The 22,856-nt window shown below is 41.0% G+C and overlaps 1 protein-coding gene across 1 annotated transcript in view; it reads right to left on the bottom strand.

Annotated features, from left to right (window-relative positions):
• LOC124509657 (microtubule-associated serine/threonine-protein kinase 4-like) overlaps positions 1-22,856 on the bottom strand; it is a 178,981-nt gene that overhangs the window by 13,743 nt on the left and 142,382 nt on the right. Inside the window, exon 2 of the mRNA XM_047076371.1 lies at positions 18,953-19,106. Coding sequence (XP_046932327.1) covers positions 18,953-19,106 — 154 coding nt within the window. The remainder of the gene's footprint in view (positions 1-18,952; positions 19,107-22,856) is intronic.

Raw genomic sequence — 22,856 nt, 5'->3', positions numbered from 1 at the left:
ACAGAGAAATATATTTGGCCTTTCTCCTTCCTTTTGTTTTCCCTTTAAGTTGCTCTTAAAGAAGAAATATTTCTTCTCATCCACCATGATTACCACTTGCAAACTCTAATAAGGGAAGATATTAGGATCAAGTGAACTAATACATGAGCTAGACCTTGGCAAAACTGCAATGTTCCTGCTGTTACAACCACTCACATCACTGGGTGTAGCAATGCCCAGCAAACTCTCCTGTTCTTCAGTGAGACCCAGTCCTGGTCAGCAAATCCTCACTGCACCTAGACCACCAAGATGTCTCCATTCAGATGATGATTACCTGTATTTCAAATTCTTATCAACGCCTGGGTAGCTCAGTCACTTAAGCATCCGACTCTTGGTATCAGCCCAGATCATGATCTTGTGGTTCGTGAGTTCAAACCTCGCTTCGGGCTCTGCGCTGAGTGCATTCTCTCTCTCCGCCCCTCCCCTGCTTGCACTCCCTCTCTCCCAAAATACATAAACAAACATTAAAAAAAACAAAATAAATACATAATAGTTTTGCCCTAAGCTCCAGCTGTAGAGACCAAAGGCTAATAGGACAACTGAAAATTAATTTTTCAGCAAGTATTACAGACAGCCCACTCTAATGAGAACATGGTCAAAAGAATCTGATGCCAAGTGGTGTTGCTTGGAATGGCAGCCTGCGTGGGGGCACCCAGGAGATGGGTGCTGGCTGTGTCTAGGCAACACTGGGCATAGGTCAGAGGTAACATCTGCAATCTGGCCTCCCTCCATCCGCGTATTGAAATATAATTCAGCAGAATGAATTGCTAGACATGCCTAAACCCCTTGGGAAATGACAGATATTGATGAATGCTGTTGAGAAGATATATGGACGGAAACGGCAAATAAATAGAACCATTTTTTCTCAGAGTCAGTTTGCGGCTATGTGGAGCAGCTGTTAAACTACTTGTCAAGCTCCCCCCTCTCCCTTCCTCTTGCTCCTTCCTCTTCCCCATCTGCCTCCACATCTTTCTACAACCTCCCAGAAGGACCAGAATCGTGTGCGCTTCAAAATGCCAACCAAATGAGTAGGAGTCATCTCCTCCTTCCCCGTCATACCCTGACTTCCCAACGCAGTTTGTCCAATTCTTTTCAAAATTTCTTTTCACCTAAATATGTTCACTGCCCCCTCTGGATCCTGGAAATATGTTCCATGTTTAAACTCAAGAAATTGTTGACTTCAAGTCCATTACCATTTTGCTCCAGTCACAAGGTTCAAATCCCAAATTCAAAGCCTGACTATTACCGTGTAGCAGCTGCATGCCTTGGTCAGACTTAATCTCCTGCCCCCCAGTTCCCAGTGCATGTTCTGTGAAATGGAGATGAGACACCAATCTCACAGGGTGGCTGGGAGGACAAACTGAGTATATGAGCAGAGAGCCTCTACTAGCATTTGACAAAGACAAGTCTTGGGATAAATAATGACTTATCCCATCTTCTTTCCAGGGCTGAACACCTCTTCCTGCCAAGGGCACTCCTCCCTGACATCATCCCCAGACTGGACCAGATTCTCTCCAGCACAGGGCACTTTGGGGATAACTAGTTCTCATTCATTCATCAAGTAAACTCAGGAGCATAGAGAGGGAAACCAGTCGGAAAAGCTTTGTATCCTGGTTTCCCCATTTATTAACTAGAGAACCCTGGATACATTCCTTTTCCTCTCTGAGCTCTAGTTTCATACCTCTAGTGCTGATGTCAATAAATTACACACATCAAGTGCCCAGCACAGTGTGGAATACACAATTTGTGTTTAGTGGTGGTTTAGGTCCCCCGCCAGGATGCTTGATCCATCCATCACAGGCACCGAATCCATACTCCAGGGCACTAATGGCCTCCACTTTCCCCATCATATTACCTATTCCTATGTGGATGCATGTGTAGAGAGTCTCATTTATTGCTATACGTAGCCTGCTCTTCTCCACTGTAAACTCTGTCAATTGGGACTAGACTTCATCTGTGTTTTCAGCCATACATCACATCCAGTACACAGAACTTACTGAACTTGTACATGATTATACGCTTATATCTGTGCATACTAACTCTCTATTTTGTCTCTCATTTATATTTCAACCAGGGTTCCTATTTTCCCATTACTGTTCAGTTGCACACTGCCTAGAAAAATATTCACATTCAGGGGTGCCTAAGTGGCTCAGTCACATCAACATCCGACTCCGGATTCCGGTTCAGGTCATGATCTCACGGTTCATGAGGTGGAGTCCCGCGTTGGACTCTGAGCTGACAGTGTAAAGCCTGCTTGGGATTCTCCCTGTCCCTCTCTCTCTGCCCCTCTTCTGCCAACATGCATGCCCTCACACTCTCTCTCTCTCAAAATAAAAAAAACTTTAAAAAATATATATTGAAAGTCAGTCCCGTTATTTGCTTTGTAACAATAATGGCAAAGACGCAGCAACCTTAAATGTCACTCTTCTTGGGTTTGACTTTCACTTCTAAAATGCGTCTCCAAAAAAAGTCCAACACCTCCACAAAATACTGGTTATTTTCAAGGTAGGCTGATTAGCCTCAAAACACTAGATAACAATTTGTACTTAGCATCTTGCTTTGTGAAGAAATTATGGATCCTATTCAATAACATTCTTTTGGACACTAAGATGCTTTTATTGACACACTCAAATATCACTAGCAGCCCTGGATGCTAAACATTTCTGATAATGGCCCTACATCTAAATACTTATGACAGGGAGCAAGGAGGAGCTAGCCATCAGGAACTTTACAAGAGAAACAAAAAGAACAAAGGCAGCCAGAAGGGGATAAAACAAACTCCATTATCACAATCCAAGCAGAAATTTCCAGACAAGTACAAATTTCTTAACAAGTTCTGTTTACCCAAGGAAACTTCTATATACAATTGAATTCTCATAACAATGTATTTCCACATATATTTATTTGGAACAGTTTCTAGTTCCAAGCTGACTTTTACTCCAAATAGATTTCAAATTCTTCCTCCCCAATAGCAATGTCCATGTATGCTTTCTGAAGAATCTAGTATTTTGTCTCCAGTTTGTTGATACTAATTAATGAACAACCAAAAAGTCTAGAACACAACTATGAAAGATTTCTTCAAAAAATACCATATCAGGGGCGCCTGGGTGGCGCAGTCGGTTAAGCGTCCGACTTCAGCCAGGTCACGATCTCGCGGTCCGGGAGTTCGAGCCCCGCGTCAGGCTCTGGGCTGATGGCTCGGAGCCTGGAGCCTGTTTCCGATTCTGTGTCTCCCTCTCTCTCTGCCCCACCCCCGTTCATGCTCTGTCTCTCTCTGTCCCAAAAATAAATAAAAACGTTGAAAAAAAAATTAAAAAAAAAAAAACCATATCATAGATCTCCCCATGATTCCAAATGGTACTTTGTTAAAGTCCCTATTCCTGGAGAGACAGACTTCCATCAGAGACTCTGTAGCCTGCTCTCCTTCCTCTGTAAGTAGGAAAATTAATGTCCATCCTACCTGGTTTAAAAGCAACAGAATCTAAGAACCTGTATTATCCAAGCTGCAACCCTATGCCCTGAATTAAGTCCTAAGAAATCACTAAGTGATTTCCAAAACATAACAAAATAGTGCCCTTGTTTTTAACAAGAGAAAAATTAAAGCCCAGATTAGCATCATGATTGCCTCAGCTCTGCTTAGAAATTAATGAGAGGTATAGGGTTGGAATTCAGCCCTTTCATTTCTGGTCTATTATTTACTCACTGAGTTCATCTGAAAGCTTAGATGACATCAAGTAGCCTTGAACTCCAGGGTCAAGTCTTCATGTTTTAAAATAATGGTATCACTAGACTAGTTGGCATTCCTTTTTAGAGAATTCAGCCGTGATTATGGGGGAAATCAGTGTGCTTGGTGCTGAAGTGGGGGAAGGTAGCCAGTCGGTTGTCCTAGTCACCCTCTAAACAGCCATCTCTCAAGATTGAGTCTGCATGAAAAGATGCTCAACGTCACTCCTCATCAGGGAAATACAAATCAAAGCCACACTGAGATACCACCTTACGCCAGTCAGAGTGGCTAAAATGAACAAATCAGGAGACTATAGATGCTGGCAAGGATGTGGAGAAACGGGAACCCTCTTGTACTGTTGGCAGGAATGCAAACTAGTGCAGCCACTCTGGAAAACAGTGTGGAGGTTCCTCAAAAAATCAAAAATAGAACTACCCTATGACCCAGTAATAGCACTACTAGGAATTTACCCAAGGGATACAGGAGTGCTGATGCATAGGGGCACAAGTACCCCAATGTTTATAACAGCGCTTTCAACAATAGTCAAGTTATGGAAAGAGCCTAAATGTCCATCGACTGACAAATGGATACAGAAGATGTGGTTTATATATACAATGGAATACTACTTGGCAATAAGAATGAATGAAATCCTGCCATTTGCAGCAACATGGATGGAACTGGAAGGTATTATGCTGAATGAAATAAGTCAGTCAGAGAAAGACAGATATCATATGTTTGCACTCAAATGTGGATCATGAGAAACTTAACAGAAGACCATGGGGGAAGGAAGGGGGAAAAATAGATACAATCAGAGAGGGAGGGGAAGCAAACCACAAGAGACTCTTAAATACACAGAAAAAACTGAAGGTGGACAGGGAGGTGGGGTGGGAGGAAGAGGGAAAATGGGTGATGGGCACTGAGGAGGCCACTTGTTGGGATGAGCACTGGGGGTTGTATGCAAGCCAATTTGACAATAAATTATATTTTAAAAATTAAATAAATAAAAATATAAAAAGGCAAAAAAAATTGAGTGTCTGGTCATTTTCTTCTAATAGTTCCATTAAATGCATTTAACCTCCCATTATTTGAATCCACAGAGAGGACCATAACTGTTCAAAGAATGGCAGTGGGGCATTTGCATCCAGACTTACATACATCAGAGGACATCACATACCAGATCTGCTTGGGGTTGTCCACAGAGATAATCCTGTCTCTGAGGTGACTAAGCAGCCAGAGAATCAAAGAAAACATTAGAAAAGGATATTGTACTGACATCCATATGTAAGGGCTCTAACCTCCTGCCTTTCATACCATGCATGTACCTAAAAGACAGTATGTCTGAGGATGCCTAGACACAAAACCATTCCAGTATTTACAGACGGATTTTGCAAATAAAAATATAAGACCCCTAAATCCATTCCAGTACAAATAAATCTGTACTGGATTTAGTGAATTTAGTGCCCAAATTTCAGAATGGGCATACATATACTAAAAATAGGATTAGCTGTCTATGTGATATTATTAATGGTGTCATGCATTTTGTCTGGCCATCCTATTTACTGAGCACTTAATATTTGCAATGCAGGAAACTCTGCTTTGAAGAAACAAGGAAAATGTCAAGGAATTTATAAACTAGTAAAAGGGATGATAGGTACACAAATAATAGAAAATTTAGAGTGATTTTCTCTAATCACTCTAAGAAGAAAGCAATATACGATGGAAGGAAAGAGTTAAAGTAGGGCTGTTGAAGAATCAGCAAGTGATATGAAGGTGTTTGGAATGGAATCTGAATGTAGTTAAGGATCCTGAGTTTCACTTCCCTTTTTTTTTTTTTACACATAAGTAGGCATCTCAGTGCTATGCGTTTGTGCATGTATTATTTCCCCCCTATTTTTAAAAATTATTTATATGTACCACTGCAGCCACAATCTAGTGCAATGGAGCAAAAATAGAGCAACAAAACGTTTTTGCTCTGAGATTCCTGGCAACCAAGGCAAACACAGTGGGTGACCCAGCTCTCAGTACTTAGCTCAAGAAAGAATTTAAATTTATCAGACTAGTTTAACCCCTTTTTCCTTGTTCTGAGCCCAGCGAAATTTGTTTCAGGTTTAAAAAAAAAAAAAGGGGGCACTGATATATGTAACTGTTCCTGTCCTCTAGAGTGATGTAAGGCAAAACTACAGGCGTGTCTGAAATTATGAGACACTAAATAAAAATCAAGGGCACAGAGCCGTGCGTGCATGCATACGTATGAACACTTACCAAACGTCCATGTATGTTACTTAACATACATACATGCCTCTCTCTCACAGGGATTTGGAACATGGTAACTCTGCTACCTTATGCAAAATCCTTCAAGCCTAATTTGGACACAGGATTAATCATGTAGGGTAGGAATGATTCCACCTTGGTCTTATTCAGAAAGAGGGAAACAGACATTTAAATAATACTGTACTTTCTTTTCAAAAGTCTCACTCCCAGAGTGAGCCAGTCAGCAATGGGTTAAAATCAAGGACGGGGCTTACCCTCAAGATCTCCCTTCTGGCCCTGGTGTGATGCAGGGCACCTGACACAGGACTGTCAAAGAACAGAGAAATGATCTGGCGAGGCAGACACAAGAAAATAAATGTAGCCCTGACAATAGGCGTTGATTAAATACTTGAATGACAATGGAACATGACAATGACAAATGCAGGCTACCACCACCAGAGTCATTAATATATCAGGAACACTAATTTTTATAAATCTTTAAACTTCCCGGTTGGTGGCATTTGCATTCCTTTCCTTATACTCTTACTATGGAGTTGACATACAGTCAGCTTCATTTTCGGTTTCCACCCAGGAAGTAAAAAACAGTTCTACATTCTTGATCTTTGATTCGCCACTGAAAATGAGCTTTAAACAAGAGATAGATGGCCTGGGGTACTCAGTTTCAGAGGCCGGTGACAGGACATCACTGGAATGCTCCTCCAGGGGAGACAGTGGGTTTCTGAGCTCAACAGTGGACAAAATATTTACGTGTGAAGGGAGAAAATGAAGGGAAACCGGTCTCTGCAAAGACCCCCCCCCATCTCATCTTGGTAACTAAAATTATTTACTATTCAAGTTTGAAGGGACTTGGAGGCTGTCTGATCCAACCTGTTCATTTTACAGAGGATGAAATTAGGCATCAGAAACCGAGGCACGCTTTACTTAAAGGTATGCTTGTCACCAGCATCTGGGCCTCTGAGCCCCATTTCATGGTTCCCATAACACCCTGCAAGAGCAGTGCATAACCTACCAAGTCACCCAGGCAAGTCACTTGCTTTCCATCTCGAAACCCCATTCAGTCTACTCCATGTATCCCATTCTGATCCATGCCTCCCCCAAACGCTACTGCATCGCACCCCACTACCATGCATGTGTTGTCCAGAGGATTCCGGCACATGAGCACTTAGCACCTCACGTGCACTTCTGAGCAGATGTGGTACGTTTCACTGCACACATTAAGACAATGTGACCACAATGGAATACTACGTGGCAATGAGAAAAAATGAAATATGGCCTTTTGTAGCAACGTGGATGGAACTGGAGAGTGTGATGCTAAGTGAAATAAGCCATACAGAGAAAGACAGATACCATATGGTTTCACTCTTATGTGGATCCTGAGAAACTTAACAGGAACCCATGGGGGAGGGGAAGGAAAAAAAAAAAAAAAAAAAAAGGACGTTAGAGTGGGAGAGAGCCAAAGCATAAGAGACTGTTAAAAACTGAGAACAAACTGAGGGTTGATGGGGGGTGGGAGGGAGGGGCGGGTGGGTGATGGGTATTGAGGAGGGCACCTTTTGGGATGAGCACTGGGTGTTGTATGGAAACCAATTTGTCAATAAACTTCATATAAAAAAAAAAAAAAAAAAAAGACAATGTGACCAGAACAGCCAGTCGCCCATATCCAACTGCATACATGTGGCTCCAGGGTGGCATGAAATGGCAGCACCCACCATCTCCCTTGCATTCCCCAACCTTATCTTCCCTTCCTTACTAATTATTTTTTTTTATTATTTTTTGAGAGAGAGAGAGACAGACGGACAGAGTGTGAGCAGGGGAGGGGCAGGGAGAGAGAGGGAGACACAAAATCTGAAGCAGGCTCCAGGCTCTGAGATGTCAGCACAGAGCCCAACGTGGGGCTCAAACTCATGGACAGCAAGATCATGACCTGAGCTGAAGTCGGATGCTTAATCAACTGAAGTTGGACGCTTAACTGACTGAGCCACCCGGGCGCCCTCCCTGCCTACTAAGAGTGCTGTCTGTGGGATTTAATGGGCCATACTGATTTTCTCTTATTTAACTTTATATTTCATGCTCTTAACTACAATACTGTCAATTCAACTTTTGTGGCATCCTCACATATACCAAAAAGTGTCACAGGGAGTAAAACCAATCCATCTTTTATAGATGATACATACATGGGGCTGAGAAGATAAGCTTAGAATCTGCACGCCTTTCTGAACCTGAAAGCACACAAGGCATAAATGATGGGAAAACCACGTCCAGCCACGCTTGTCCTCAGTCCACCCTATCAGGGCAAAACAAATTTTCAGGAATGTACAAAAATATAAAATCAGCAGAGAGAAAACAAAAAAGAACATGATAATCCCCCTTCAAAAAGTCAACCCCTTGATAAAAATGCCAAACCAAACCATACAACTCCAAGTGAAATCAACTTTCTCTTCTAAAGTAAATTTTAAGAACAAACAACTTGAATTTTTCAGGCACCTGGGTAGCTCAGTCGGGTGACAGTCTAATTCTTGGTGTTGGCTCAGGTCATGATCTCACAGTTCAGGGATTCGAGCCCCTCATCAGGCTCTGTGCTGACAGCATGGAGCCTGCTTGAGATTCTCTCTCTCACTCTCTCTGTCTCTCTCCGTCCCTCTCTGCCCCTCCCCTGCTCGTGCTCTCTCAAAAATAAATAACTAAACTTTAAAAAAAAAGAACAAACAACTTGAATTTTTGATACATGGATTCAATAAATTCATTCTTCTCTCAGGAATAACCCAAGTCTGTTATTTATAGAACCACATTAGAACACAAAAAATATGGGCAAGACATTAAGGGAGCAAGAGAGAGACCAAAACGGTGAATGAGGAAGCCTAGTGCTTTGTTCATGTGAGCATTCACGCATCTTTGGTTTGTTTCTGTTAAGTTTCTTCATTAGTCTCATTGATATAGAGAGCTTCCTTACATATTTAGACACACATAACTTTTTATTTTGGTGTATCTATGTATTCTGAGAGAGAGAGACAGAGAGCACGAGTTGGGGAGGGGCAGAGGCAGGGGAGAGACAGAGAATCCCAAATAGGCTGCTCACTCTCAGTGCAGAGCCCGATGTGGGGCTTGAACCCATGGAACATGAGATCATGGCCTGAGCTAAAATGAAGAGTCAAGAGTCAGACACTTAACGAAATGAGCCACCCAGAAGCCTAGACAAATACAAATTATTTTAAAATAATACCATCACTTGGGGCTCCTGGGTGGCTCGGTCTGTTAAGCGTGTGACTCTTCGTTCGGATCATGTCAAGACCTCATGGTTTCATGGGTTCAAGTCCCACATCCAGCTCTGTGCTTGGTAGTGCGGAGCCTGCTTAGGATTCTCTGTCTCCCTCTCTCTCTCTCTACCCCTCCCCCACTCACTCTGTCTCTCTTAAAATAAATAAACATATAAAAGATTTTTAAAAAGTAAATAAAATGAAATAATACCAACAAAAACTGACCTTACCACCTTTGATTTGCCACATCCACCACACCCAGCTGAAGGTCAAGAAGGCCAACTCAATTTTGGAAGTCAGAATGGTTCAGTTCTATGTAAGTATTCAACTGATTTTCCTATCCTAGTGACCTTGAAATTCTAGACCAACAGCGATTTAAGACCCAAGCTACTTTTTGGTCTGCAGAAAGCACCTCAAAAGGCTTAAGGGAAACTGAGTCTCCTTTCAACATCTTAATTAACACTCAGAACTAATTTTGAAGTCCTTCTATCTGGTATAAAATTGTCAAGTGGCTTTCTGAAAAGCCAGATTTGCTGACCTAGCATGGCTCCCAGCACTCTCTGGAACTCACACTACTTCAAAGCAAACAGCCGAGTCTCTCATCTGATTTCCGGTATAAGAAAAACACATTTGATTCTTCAAGTCCTCATTTAGACTCATCCCTTAATTAATTCTCCCAGCATGCCTGACATCCTCACCTCTTGGGAAGGCCTCCTTGGTCCAAGAGGCCTGAAAGAGATATGTATTTGACTTTCAAAGAGGTCTCTGCAGCCTGGCTCAGAACAAGGTGGCCACACGTCAGTTTGAGGCAGCAGGGCACCAGGGTCCGGAAACCACCTTGTGATCACTCTGTCAGGTGAAGCAATGACACACTGGTGGGCCACCGGCACGAGAGATGAGCCACAGCAGAAGGCTTCCTGACAGACAGACACTGGGAGGCAGCACCTGCCAAAGGAAGTGGCTGCATGCCCCATTAAGTTCAAGTCTCTGGAGCTATGCCTACTCTGGCAAGGAGAGATTGCACAACAAAAATACACCACAAGAGTCATCTTGTAATTAGAACACCTAGATACCAACAAAACATCCAGACACAGAATGACATAGGGGCAGTGAAGACAGCAATGATTTCAAAGACTATTTAAAAGCAGGCACTCTCACCAGGAAGAAGGTACTAATGGATTTGCCTCTTGACTGCTTGGTGACTCAGAAAAATGCGTAGACATCCTCCAACTTCCTTAGCAACTGTTGATGAACTATACAATTTTATAAGTTCTAAGAGAACACTCAACTAATGTAAAAAAAAAAAATTCCTATTCCCAGTTACATGTCTTCAGCCCACAGATAGAGAGAGAGAGAGAGAGAGAGAGAGAAAGAGAGAGAGAGAGATTCACTGACTCACTGACTCATTGACTCATTGATTCATTGACTCAATGATTCATTGGTTCATTTATTCATTTAGCATAGAGCGTGATGTAGGTTGGAACACATGAACCATGAGATCATGACCTGAGCCCAAATCAAGAGTCAGAGGCTTAACCAACCAGCCAGGAGCCCCCAGTCTGGCAATTTTTAAAGTATTGACAAATCTCAAAACAAATCGAAATAGGATGTTATTAAACCAGTACGACCCTAAGTGTGAGTTTTCAGTGGATCCGGGATTTTTTTTCTCTGTTGTCCAAGAGCCAAGAACCCAGATGGAAAGTACCACAAAAGAGCACCATTTACAACAACTGCAAATGTCTTTGCCCTCTAAGAGTTTCCAATTTTGCCATATATCAAAATACTAACATTGCACTCATCCTTCAGGGCCTGGGTAAACCCAGCTTAGCCCACATAGTGCTCAGTCCCCAATACAACCACATGCCCAAGTGCCCACTACCACTCCTTCCAAACTTCCATGGGCTTTGGCTCCGCCACTGAGAAATTCCACCAAAGTCACCAAAACTCCACTCGTTCTTAAACAGCTCAACCCCACTCTCCCCACCACTACCTTCACACAACCCTCAATCTGGGTTCTCTGCTATCCATATTCTGTGGAAGTACTGTTCCCACTACACACATTTCACTGGGGCCTTACCTTTTCCTCAAACGTGTCAATAGCCTTCACTTGCAGTTCATGACCTCAGACTTTAAATGGGTTGTTAACGCTCCAAAGCAATCCTACCACATTTACAGCTCCTTTCCTGTTCTCCAAGGCCATGTGACTTCCCTCTCTACTCGACTCCCATATAACCCTCCCAACTGCTACCCAGGGGTCTCATCATGCATGGAGAAAAGCGAAGCTACAAATCTATTAAACTACCTACCTTTTATCAAGCAAATTTATTGACAGCAGTGATATAGAAATGGGACATTTAAAAATGAAACTTCTTACTCTCTTGAGATAAATGTAGATTCGTATGCAGTAGTAAGAAATAATATAGAGAGAACCCAGGTACGCTTTGCCGGGTTTTCCTCAACTGGTAACGCTCCGCAAGACCATAGTGTACAATAAGCATCAGGATAACAACTTGGACACAGTCAAGATATAGAACATGTCCATCAGCAGAGGATCCCGCATGTCATCAATTTAGAGACACACTTACTCCCCTCCCATCTCCCCCTCCTAAAGCCCCGGCAACCGCTCACCAGTTCTCCACTCCTACAAGCGTGTCACTTTGAGAATGGTATACACAAATGGAATTACACAGCAGGCTTTTTTTTTTTTGTTTTTAATGCAGTCTAATTCTCCAGAGATTCACCCAGGCCGCCATCCCCATCAATAGCTCATTCCTTTTTACTGCTGAATAGTATTCCATGATATAGATCCACTTTTGCATCCTTTCTCGCCTCCTTCCTCTGATGACAAGAAAGGAAGTTCCCCTTCTCCCATAAAAAAGCCCACCTTCTTACATGTGCTCTGGATACCTTGCCAGGTTCCTGCGGAAGCCCTTTACTTTGGCTTTCTTCACTGCCATTCTCAACACCTGACAAACATGCTCACATGGACCCCACGCTAAGAGGTCTCCTTTTGACCCCTTAAACTTTTCCAGCTCCCACAATGTGTCTACTCCCTTACACAGCAGCACTTTTCAAGAGAGCTATCTACGCTCAACTGTCCACCCACTAGCTACCTCTCATTCCTTAACTACAGTTTGCTCTTAACCCACTCCATTCTAGCTTTTCGTCCCACTTCACTACTGTCCCCAAGGTTATCAGTGACCATACTGCAGATTCCAATAACCATTTAGAGCCATCTTCCTGACATGGAGCCAATTCTTTCCTTCTCAAAATACAACTCTCCCTTTTTGCGATCCCACAGTCCTGACATACACAGTTAGCGAAGGGAAATTACCACGTTCTATTTCTTTAGTAAGACCTATTTCTCTCTCAGGCTTCCCCAACTCAGTAAGCGCCATGTTGCCATTGACTCTTGTGTAGCTGTACAAATAGGCAACGGCCCAGAAGGACCATGCTAGTCCCCTCACCTCCTCCCAAGAGCAGCACCAGGCTGGCATTTGGCTGTGACCATGTGACATAATCTTGACAGAAAGAATGTGAATGGACAAGAAGAATGTGTCTCGAGGCTGGGACTTTTAAGAAGACGGAAAGCTTTCTCCTTTTTTTTTTCTTACTTCTATCATCCAGAAGCAAAGTATATTAAGGCCATAGGGAAGAACAAAACCAGAAGATGGAAGGAGCGTGGGTCCCTGACTCAGCATGAGGAAGACAGCTGCCTGCTAACCAAAAACATGTACATGAGTAGGAAATAAATAAGCATTGTGATAAGCCACTGATAGGTTTTGGTTTGTCTGTTATGGCATTCTAACACACGTCATCATTGTATAGGCATTCTTTGGATGAAATTATGAACATAAAAAATCTAGGGCATCAAGGAGAACTTTTAGGAGCAATATTTGCTAAATACCAAGGCTACCCATAAAAAAAATGAGGTCTTATTTTATGTAAATTCACTTTAATCTGAATTCTTGGTCTCACCCAGTAAGCTAAGGAGGCCTCTAGGATGGAAAACCCATTAACCTCTACACAGCACTAAAACACAATGGCCGCCAGGTTAATTTTAAAGAAAAGAAAAAAAAAAAGCTTTTTTTAGGATAGGGTTGTTTGTTTTTCTTTTCCGTCTTGAAGTAAAATTCACTCTGAAATGCTTTTAAAAATTTTTCAGATGTTATTCCAAACTGATTTCCATAGTCCAAGAAAGAAAAATGTCTCAATATTTTCCCCAAGATAGAACACCACGACACTGTTACAAATTCTAGTTTATACTATCTACAAAGTTGGTTTATTATTATTAGATGCAACTTGCAAACATATATAGATTCCTTTGTTTTACACTCCAAACAAGCCAGTAAGTTTTGAAAAACACAATTTTCCTCATAAGGAAAAGAATCCTCATATTCTGACCATTAGGGCTCCAATATGTATCATAGTTGTGAAATTCAGGACCTGGATTGAGGACACTGCTTCGCATATCAAGAAGCCAGGACTCAAGATCCTGAGGTTCTGTCCTTCATTGTGCAACTCCCTTGCTGTGAACTGTCAGGTACATTACCACATACTTATGCCTAGACTTAAGGGTCTGTATAATGATTAGAATAACACTCCTCTTACTCATCAGGGTTCCCAAAGCTCAGTGTTTACATGATGCTTCTGGTTGCCTACTTAGCAAGTTGCAAGCCATAAAGAGAGAAGATAGCTTTAGCCTCCAAAATAAAATTAAAAAAAAAAAAAATCAGGCAGAGTTGAATACAGTCAACTCTGTGTTTGTTGTTTAAAAGCTAGCCCTGGAAAAAGAAAAAGTACCGATAGTTTGTCTACATTTGTCTACATTAAACAGATATCACTGTAATAATTAAAAAATAGGTAAAGGCAAAAGAAAAAAAAAGAGAGAAAGAGACGCTAATTATGACAAATGGAATTATTGGTCCCAATTCTTTGCTACCCTGCATTAGTGTTATATATCTGTGTCTTGGCCTAGATACCATGTGGGTAGAACCTGTTTCTACCCCTTAACTCTGGGCTTGACCATGTGACTTGCTTTGGCCAATACAAAATTAGAAGACATGATGTCCCCAGAGGCTTGAAGCATGCCTGAGCTGGTGGATATGCACTCTCATGCTCCTGTCTTTTACCAGAATATGATGCCTTGCCTAGCTGCTGGTCCAAGAAAGAAGACAGACACATTGTGCAAATCTGGACTCAAATAGCATCCTAGACCCAATCCTAGCAGAGCCCAGACAAAATGATCCAAAACCCAGCTGACCTTCAACCATGTAAATAAGAAATACTTGTCTGCCAATGAAAGTTTGTAGTTATACAATATTGTCACCAACTGATAAACCACTTAATGCCTCAGGAAATCTCAGTGGCAAAACGTGTCTCATGGATAGAACTGCAGGGTGTAAAAGAAGGCCATAACATCCTTCACGTGCCCATTTTTAAAGGGAACCCAGTCAACAATCATCCCAGGAACTGTCTTCCTCCCCCTTGTTATATATACAATTATTTCCTTACATTTATAGCAAGACCTAGGAAGGAATCAAGGCCATGAGACCACTGAACAATGGGATTTCATATTAAAAACATATTGGGAGACTATATCAATGTTACAACATATTCTTTTACTACACGATATTTAATGTTTACAATTACTTTCCATTTTATGTGTATACTATAATATGTTTAGCCAATATCTTTTGCCAGGTAGTTAGATGATAAGCAATTTTAATTCTAATAAATGATGCTGATCTAAATATCACTATTGTTATTTCTCTGCACCCATTCACAACTATTTCCTTGTGATGAAATGGGAGACATAGAATGGCTGGGTTAACAAATGCGTAATTGTTTAATTATTAATTGTATAGTTTTAATTTACTTTTGGAATTAAGGGACCAGGATCCCTATAGATTGAGTCAGCCCTGGATTCCAAATGAGCAAAGATTTTCCCCCCTAGCATTCACTCCAATTAACCCTGCTGGAGTTTACTAGAAACCTACGGGTACCTACTGCATTATGAACAGTGCGGTATTTACAAGAATGGACTTCGGAGCCACAACACTCAGGCTCAAATCTTGGCTCTGCTGTTTGTGAACACCATGATCTTGTGCAATTCAGTCAAACTATTTGTTCCTCAGGTTTTTCATCTGTAACATGGGGATAAGACTGCCCCTCATAGGGGGATAAAGATGTTTAAGAAAAAATTAAGGCAATAAATATAATTCCCTAAAAACAATGCATGCTAAATAGCAAGCTCTCAAGGTTAGCTCTCATTATTATTAGTGACAACTAGATGAAAACATCATAGATCTTCCCCTCAAAAAGCAGAGTTCAATGAAACTTATCAAGGATAACTGAGTGGCAAAAATTTTAAGCTATAAGCCTTCACAGAATCTTTGTTTAAAGAAAGCAGTAAAAAATTGCCAAAGAAAAGAGTCTTTAAGATTAAAACAAAGCTAAGCAACATGAAGATGGCTGGTCTTGATGTTACAAAATATATCAGGTACAGATTTCTGATGGCAAAACCAGTTACTTTGACTTAATTAAGTTTAGCAACAAGTATATCCCAAGGTAAGATCACATGTGATAATTCGCAGGTGCCTATTACTAGTAGAAACTCTTTCTTCAAGATCAGAAATGATGTTTTCTTTCTACTGCAACCCAATACTGGCACAGTGCCTGAGACAGATAGAAACTCAATGGATAAAGGATCCAAGCTGATGTTCAGAAGCCCAAGTTCCCCACCAAGTGCAAACACCCCAAATTCAATCCATGCTACACATAATATTCATAGCCACCCATGGCTGGGCTAAGGGCTTGGCATAAATTCTTTCATTAAATCCTTAGCTAAGCTATTTAGAGGACCAATTAGAATGTTTTCTTCATATTCTAATTAAACTTACAAGAAACTGTTTTTATTCATTCATGAGATTCTTTTAAGCGCTCTCTCTCTCTCTCTCTCTCAAGGGCTAATAAACATTTTTGAAAATTACATAACCTGACATTTAATCATATAGAAGTATATATAAAAATGTAAAGGTGTATATAAAAAAATAAAATAGGGGCGCCTGGGTGGCTCAGTCAGTTAAGTGGCCAACTTCGGCTCAGGTTATGATCTCACGGTTCGTGAGTTCGAGCCCCGTGTCGGGCTCTGTGCTGACAGCTCAGAGCCTGGAGCCTGTTTCAGATTCTGTGTCTCCCTCTCTCTGACCCTCCCCCGTTCATGCTCTGTCTCTCTCTGTCTCAAAAATAAATAAAAACGTTAAAAAAATAAAATAAAATAAAATAAAATAAAATAAAATAAAATAAAATAAAATAAAATAAAATAAACTGTATATATAGCACACTAAATTTTTAAGAGTAGGATTGCTAGAGCTATTGAGATTATGAAATGGGAATCAACTTCAGATTTTTTTTTAAGCTGTAGGCCAAATTTCGTGACTCAGGTCATTTATCTGCATCAAGAGGTATACCTCTGCATTGTTTTAAAGCTTTAAGTGTACTCCTGTAGCAAAAATTGGAGAGAATCATTACTGCCCCTCCTTTTGGTCAAAAATAGTATAACCAAAGTAAGTAAATTTCCTAAGTGAAATGAGTAAGGAAAGGGATGAGTCTTTTAACCATTAAGATTTAATTTCTCCACTTACAGAAAAGGGTTGGACTAAACAATGTTTAGGATCTCCCGCTTAAAAAAGCAAATAGTCTCAATCTGTAAAGGAAAGCAAAGAAAAATATCCTCACAAGCGTTCAAAGAATATCAGTATAACTCAAGTATGAACATTTGCCTAAACTTAGTGAAGTGAAGCAGTCTTTGGTGAATTTCTTCCCCTTGGCCTGAGGTCAATTTCACCCTGCAGTATGCCACAATGGGTCAAATGTTCTAAAGTCTACTGAGCCTATGACAGAATCCTTGCTGTTACCAGAAATTTATCTCTCGGAAGTCAAAATCCAGGATTCTCCAAAAAATGTGAATAACTCAACTTACTTTTCAGACCATTTAGGAACTGGCAGAGAAAAATTGTCATATACAGAGAAAACTCTGCTTTGGGACTTAATAATCTGTTTCTTGGGCCCCTGGGTGGCTCAGTCGCTTAAGTACCCAATTTTTGATTTCAGCACAGGTCATGATCTCACGGTTTGTGAGACTGAGCCCCACATCGGGCTCTGTGCTGACAGTGTGGAGCCTGCTTGGGATTCTCTCTCTCCCTCTTGGTCTGCCCCTCCTCCACATGTGCATGCTCTCTCTCAAAAACAAACATATAAAGAATAATAAAATAAAAACCAGTTTGTCCAAAGATATTTATATTCACAGAAAAAAGCACTCAGAAAGAAAAAGAAATAACCTTCAGTGATTTAAAGGTGAGTAATATGAAAAATTTATATGGTGAGTTACTTCAAAGCACTTTAAATTATCTTAGGCTGGCTATGTTTCAAGTCAATACAAGTGATTTGTGTTTTCTCTGTATTCGAAAATGTTTAAATTAAATTTAACAACATGATTGAAAAATGGGTGAGAAGGAAAATAAAAGGATGAAAGCTGTGAAGACATTTCACAAATGATAAACGAACGTCCAATAAGCACATGCAAAGATGTTCAACACCATTTAAGTCATCAAGAACATACAAAATAAATCCCTGATGTGATATGACTATCTATCCATTAAAATGGCTAAAATCAAAAAACAACTCAATACCTGGCAATACCACAAGTTGGCAAGAATGCAGAGCAATTAGATTGCTCATCTGTCGCTGGTGGGAATGTAAAACGGTACAATTTTGGAAACAGTTTGGCAGTTCCTTATAAAGTTCAATATACACTACTGATGCATGCACCAACACAGATGAATCTTAAAAACATACTGAGCAAAAGAAGCCTGACACAAAAGAACATGTACCGTTTGATTCTTTTAATGTTAAATTCTCGAGGTAAATCGAATCTGCAGTGAGGAAAAGCAGATCGCTGGTCGCCTGGGGCCAAGAAATGAGGGATGAGAGCAGGAAAGACAAAAACAGGGCACAGGAAAGGTTTTATATCTCGACTGTGGTGGTAGCTACGCTGGTGTATAAAATTTGCCGAGTTGGGGCACCTGGGTGGCTTCGTCAGTCAAGTCTTGATTTTGGCTGAGGCCATAATCTCACAGTTGGTGAGATCAAGCCCCACATGGTGCTCTGCGGTGACAGCGAAGAGACCTGCAGAGGTCTCCCTCTCTCTCTCTCTCTGACCCTCCCCTGCTCTCTCTCTCTCAAAATATATAAACATTTAAAAAAGTAAATAAATTTGCCAAAATCTGTACACACATCTGCTTTAGCAGGTCCCTTCTGTTGTATGTCAACTTTCTCAGTAAAATCCTCAATTTCAGAACACGTGCCCTCCTTAAGACCCATCACCCACTTAGCTTGTTAGGATGAGGACTGGTGTAAATGAGTGATGAACCCCTGAATTCTATGCCTGACACCAGGAGTACACTGTTTGTTACCTAAGTGGAATTTAAATAAAAATTTGAAACAATAAAATTCTCAATTTTACTGCTCTCTGGATTGCATTAGATTTCACCAAAGGGTCTGCAGAGGGCCAGGCCCATTCCAAAACAGGCCAATTTTCACACCACCTGGGAGGACCCGCCAGTGAGTCAAGGCAATTCCTCCTCTTGCATTCAGGACTCACCTGTGAGAGCTCCTCCCAGGCTTCCCCGCCGCAGCTCTCGCCCGTCCTCACTCAGCTGTCTTTTAAACTTCAGTGACTTTGCAGGACCAGAAGTCACATCCGGGGTGCTGCATTTCCGAAACGGCATGGGCGGAGGTGACAGTATGTGGTCAAGCTGTAGAGACAAACACAGGGGCATCACAGGCTGAGGACACTCTCAACACCCACCAGCCCCCTTGCTTATCCTTCTCCAAATCCCTCTTTCCCAAGCCTGTTCCTAATGTGGTTACTTTAGAGAATTCAGGGTTTCACTATTGTGTCCTACAACTGGAGCACATTCTGGCGTACCGCAAAATCTCAACAGCAGTGACGTTTAAAGTGCGGGTCCCAACAAATTAGTGGGTCATGAAACCAAATTTAGTAGATCTAACCAGGATTCGTTTAAATGTAGCAGAAGTTGTTAGAGTCCAACAAAGGAAAAGCACAGTTTTCATGAATCGCCTGATTAAGTTATACTTGTGTGTGTGTCCTTACTCACTGTGTAAGGTATATGTCTTTCTGTGGGCCATGATGTCTCTAAAAAATGAGTAGTATTGTTCTATAGAGAATCAATAGATCACTTCTTTAGTAGTTCACAAAAGAAAATCCACAGGCTTCTGGTGCTCACAGATACATGCAGGGAAGGGAAATTTCTCAGCACCACATCCCTTAATGCAAATCAATACATCCCTATATCACTTTATAGCCTTTTAAAAGAAAACCTGTCACAAGAATCAGAGAAACTAAAATCACTTCAAGAGACAGCTTTCTACAAAAGAATCCCTTGTGTCACAACACTTATTTCAAGATCTGTCCTCCTTTTCTAAGAAAACCTTTCAAACTTGAATAGGGCCACATCTTCTAAAATGTTCACCTTCAGAGTATATATGCAATATATATATACATATACATATATATATATATATATATGGTTACTGAGGACAAAAATACTCATTTGCATATACATCTATCCAGATGGTTATTAAGAACAAGAAAGGAGTACAAAAGGTATTCGTGGAAATTCCAAATGCCACAGAAAAAAACTTTGTAGAAATTTAAATTCAGACAAGACTTCAGTAGCGCTGCTCAAATCTGAGCATTTTTAGGGATGCTTCACTGAGATTTGCTTTGCTTTGTGTTCATGGGTAGAGAAACAGCTATCTGGTTATATCTGTCTGAATTTTTGCAGATTAGCACTATCATGGATCTATTTTGCCTACGTGGTGCAGCATACTCAAAATGATGGCACAAAAAGAAATTTAACCCTGCCTATGAGTAACTCCTCCCAAGCGCAGTGGGGTAGAACAGACCTCACTGGCTCAGCTCTTACAAGATGTGTGCTCCCCCAAGCTCACTGTATTCATTAGTAACACCCAACATCTGGGCTTCAAGCACTTGTCAGTAAGTAACCACCTCAAACTCAATGCTGGTCAATTTCTTACTGTATTTCATGGCCACTTAGTATTATTGTGAGAGGCCCTCGAAAAACTAGCAGTGCCTCCACTCCAGGATCAAGCCAGATCAGTAGGGAAAAGATCCCAGATTGTACTTTTGGAAGCTATTTGTTGAGTCTGCTGTTCATTACAACAGCATCCTACTTAGGACAGCCTCTAAGAAGGAATTGTATCGAATTTTAGATACTCTGGCCTCAAACCTTATGGACACAAAATTGAAGCAAGAGAACCCTGGACAGTGACACACCAGCTACTGGAAAATGCAGAAACCAATCAGTGGTTCAAATGTGGTCTGATCATTATACAATGTAGAAGTTATTTTTGCCTCCTTCATGGCTCCATTTTATGCCTTTACTCTGTTTTTTTTTTTCTTTTTTCTTGGCAATGACAGTGAGCACCCGTATTCCCTTTACCACCTTTTCCCATACTACCTTTGCTGTCTCTTCTTCTGTCTTCTCCCACCCCCACACAGTGGAGAGTTGCACGCATTATGGATCTTCACCCCCCAAAACTTCAATATGCCTCTTCTAAGAACAAGGACATTCTCTTCAATTCTCCTACCCTGTATTACAGATATCCTTTTAAGTGTCTCAAATCTTTCATTATCACCTTGAATTATAAATAGTAGGGAAAATATAAAATAAGATTCTACCATGTGGACTCAATACTAGGAATTTGCTTCTGCCTTAAAAGGAAAGCTTGCAGCCACAAGGTGGCAATGTGTCACAGACATTCAACACAACGTTCCCCAATAGCCAGCTACTGGATCCCGTAAATGCATCCAGAACCCCTGAGAGTATCTGAGTGACTTAGAGTCCATTCCACTTAGTTATTTTCTCCCAATTACTAGTGGCAGCTGCATAAAATACAAATATTTATTGTTTAAGGGTTCATCAACTTCTGCTCCTTCTTTTTCACCTGAAGTTAAATTTTTCAGCTTGCAGAATTACAATTACTCTCTCTGGGGAAGAGTGTTATATCACAAGTTAACAGAGGGTGGAAAAATAAGAAGGAAGATAATTCCTAAGTAAGAATTATGTGATTTCCTTACATATTTCCAAACAAAGCCCTAGAAGATGAAACAAATGCAGGCGAGGAAGGAAATCAAGAAAAAAGTAAAAGAAAACAAACAAAAAAGAAAATCTATTTCATCACATATATAGCCATGAGCTATTAGTCCATAACCCGGCATTTCTAATCAGAACCGCAACCTCAAGAGGGGAGTATTATTTTAAATCTGGGAAAATGGAGTCAGTGAACTGTGAGGGCTGTCAACATTTCAAACACAGTCTAAGGAGAAAAACCTGTAAGCGTAGCACCATGTTCCAGGATCCCATTTCCTTCTTCACATCAAATCACAATCCCAACAGGGCTCTCTCTAAATAGATCATTTTTCCAAATTTGCTGGCTTGTCAGGGGCTCAATGTTCTTTCTACAATTAGTCAAAGCTTCTCAAAATGGTCCACTGCAGCCCTGCGATTTCTTTTTCATTTTTTGTCCTGATTCAAACACTCATACTCCAATGGCAAATATTTCATCACACCCTAGAGCTTATGGTAGACATCAAACTTATCACTTCAGACACAGCCCTTTAAAGGATTCCTGTTTAATGTTTTCCAACTTTTCCAAACTCCCCACGTCCTCATACTACAGGAAGCTCAGCTAACGACAGAGCTTGTCTTTAAACCAAACAATGAAGCCTGAACTTATCATGCCTGCTTCACAGACTTCTAATTTTTGTCACCAAGCAGACAATACATTCCTATCAAGAGATAGCCCTCTTCCCTTGTCACATACTTACCTAGTCGCTGCTAGCCACAAACTAGCCTGCAAAGACACATTCTGCAGAAATACAACCTTACCTCATTCACCAATAGCAAATATTGATTTGTGGTGGATCCCATTTGCTCAAAGCTTCCCAGTTTAGTTTTCTCATCCTCCTGCAGTTCCAAGGACCACAAAACACTTTGAAGAGGTCCAGTGGCATATCATTAAATGTCGAAGTCAGACAGATAGGGACCAAACACACCACATACATGTCAACAACTTCTGTTGCTAGCAGTCTATCACAGGAAGCATGCAAGCATCTTAGAGAACAAAGGGTGTACGAAAACTATAATACAACTACTAGAAGTCTGATGCACATTTAGTGCAAAGTTTCCAAAATTCTCAGTCCTATTGAGAAGCTTATCACCAGAACTCCGCATCTGTGTTTTTTGAGTTTATCACCTCCATTCACTGTTGGCTGTTTACAATGCTCAGGCTGAGAAAAAGAGAAGAACCCATCACTGTCACAATATGGCTTCTACCATCAGTGAAAATGAATTAAAAGTACAGGTAGGAGCGCCTGAGTTGTTCAGTTGGTTAGGCATCCGACTCTTGATTTCAACTCAGGTCATGATCTCCCAGTTGGTGCAATTGATTCCCGAGTA

Source organism: Lynx rufus, unplaced genomic scaffold (assembly GCF_022079265.1).
Source record: "Lynx rufus isolate CCGP_SWC_20201006 ecotype Redwood Valley unplaced genomic scaffold, mLynRuf1.p SCAF_1, whole genome shotgun sequence".
Lineage (NCBI taxonomy): Eukaryota > Metazoa > Chordata > Mammalia > Carnivora > Felidae > Lynx > Lynx rufus.
Note: the sequence above shows the minus strand (reverse complement) of the source record. Positions and strands in the feature narration are given on the sequence as shown.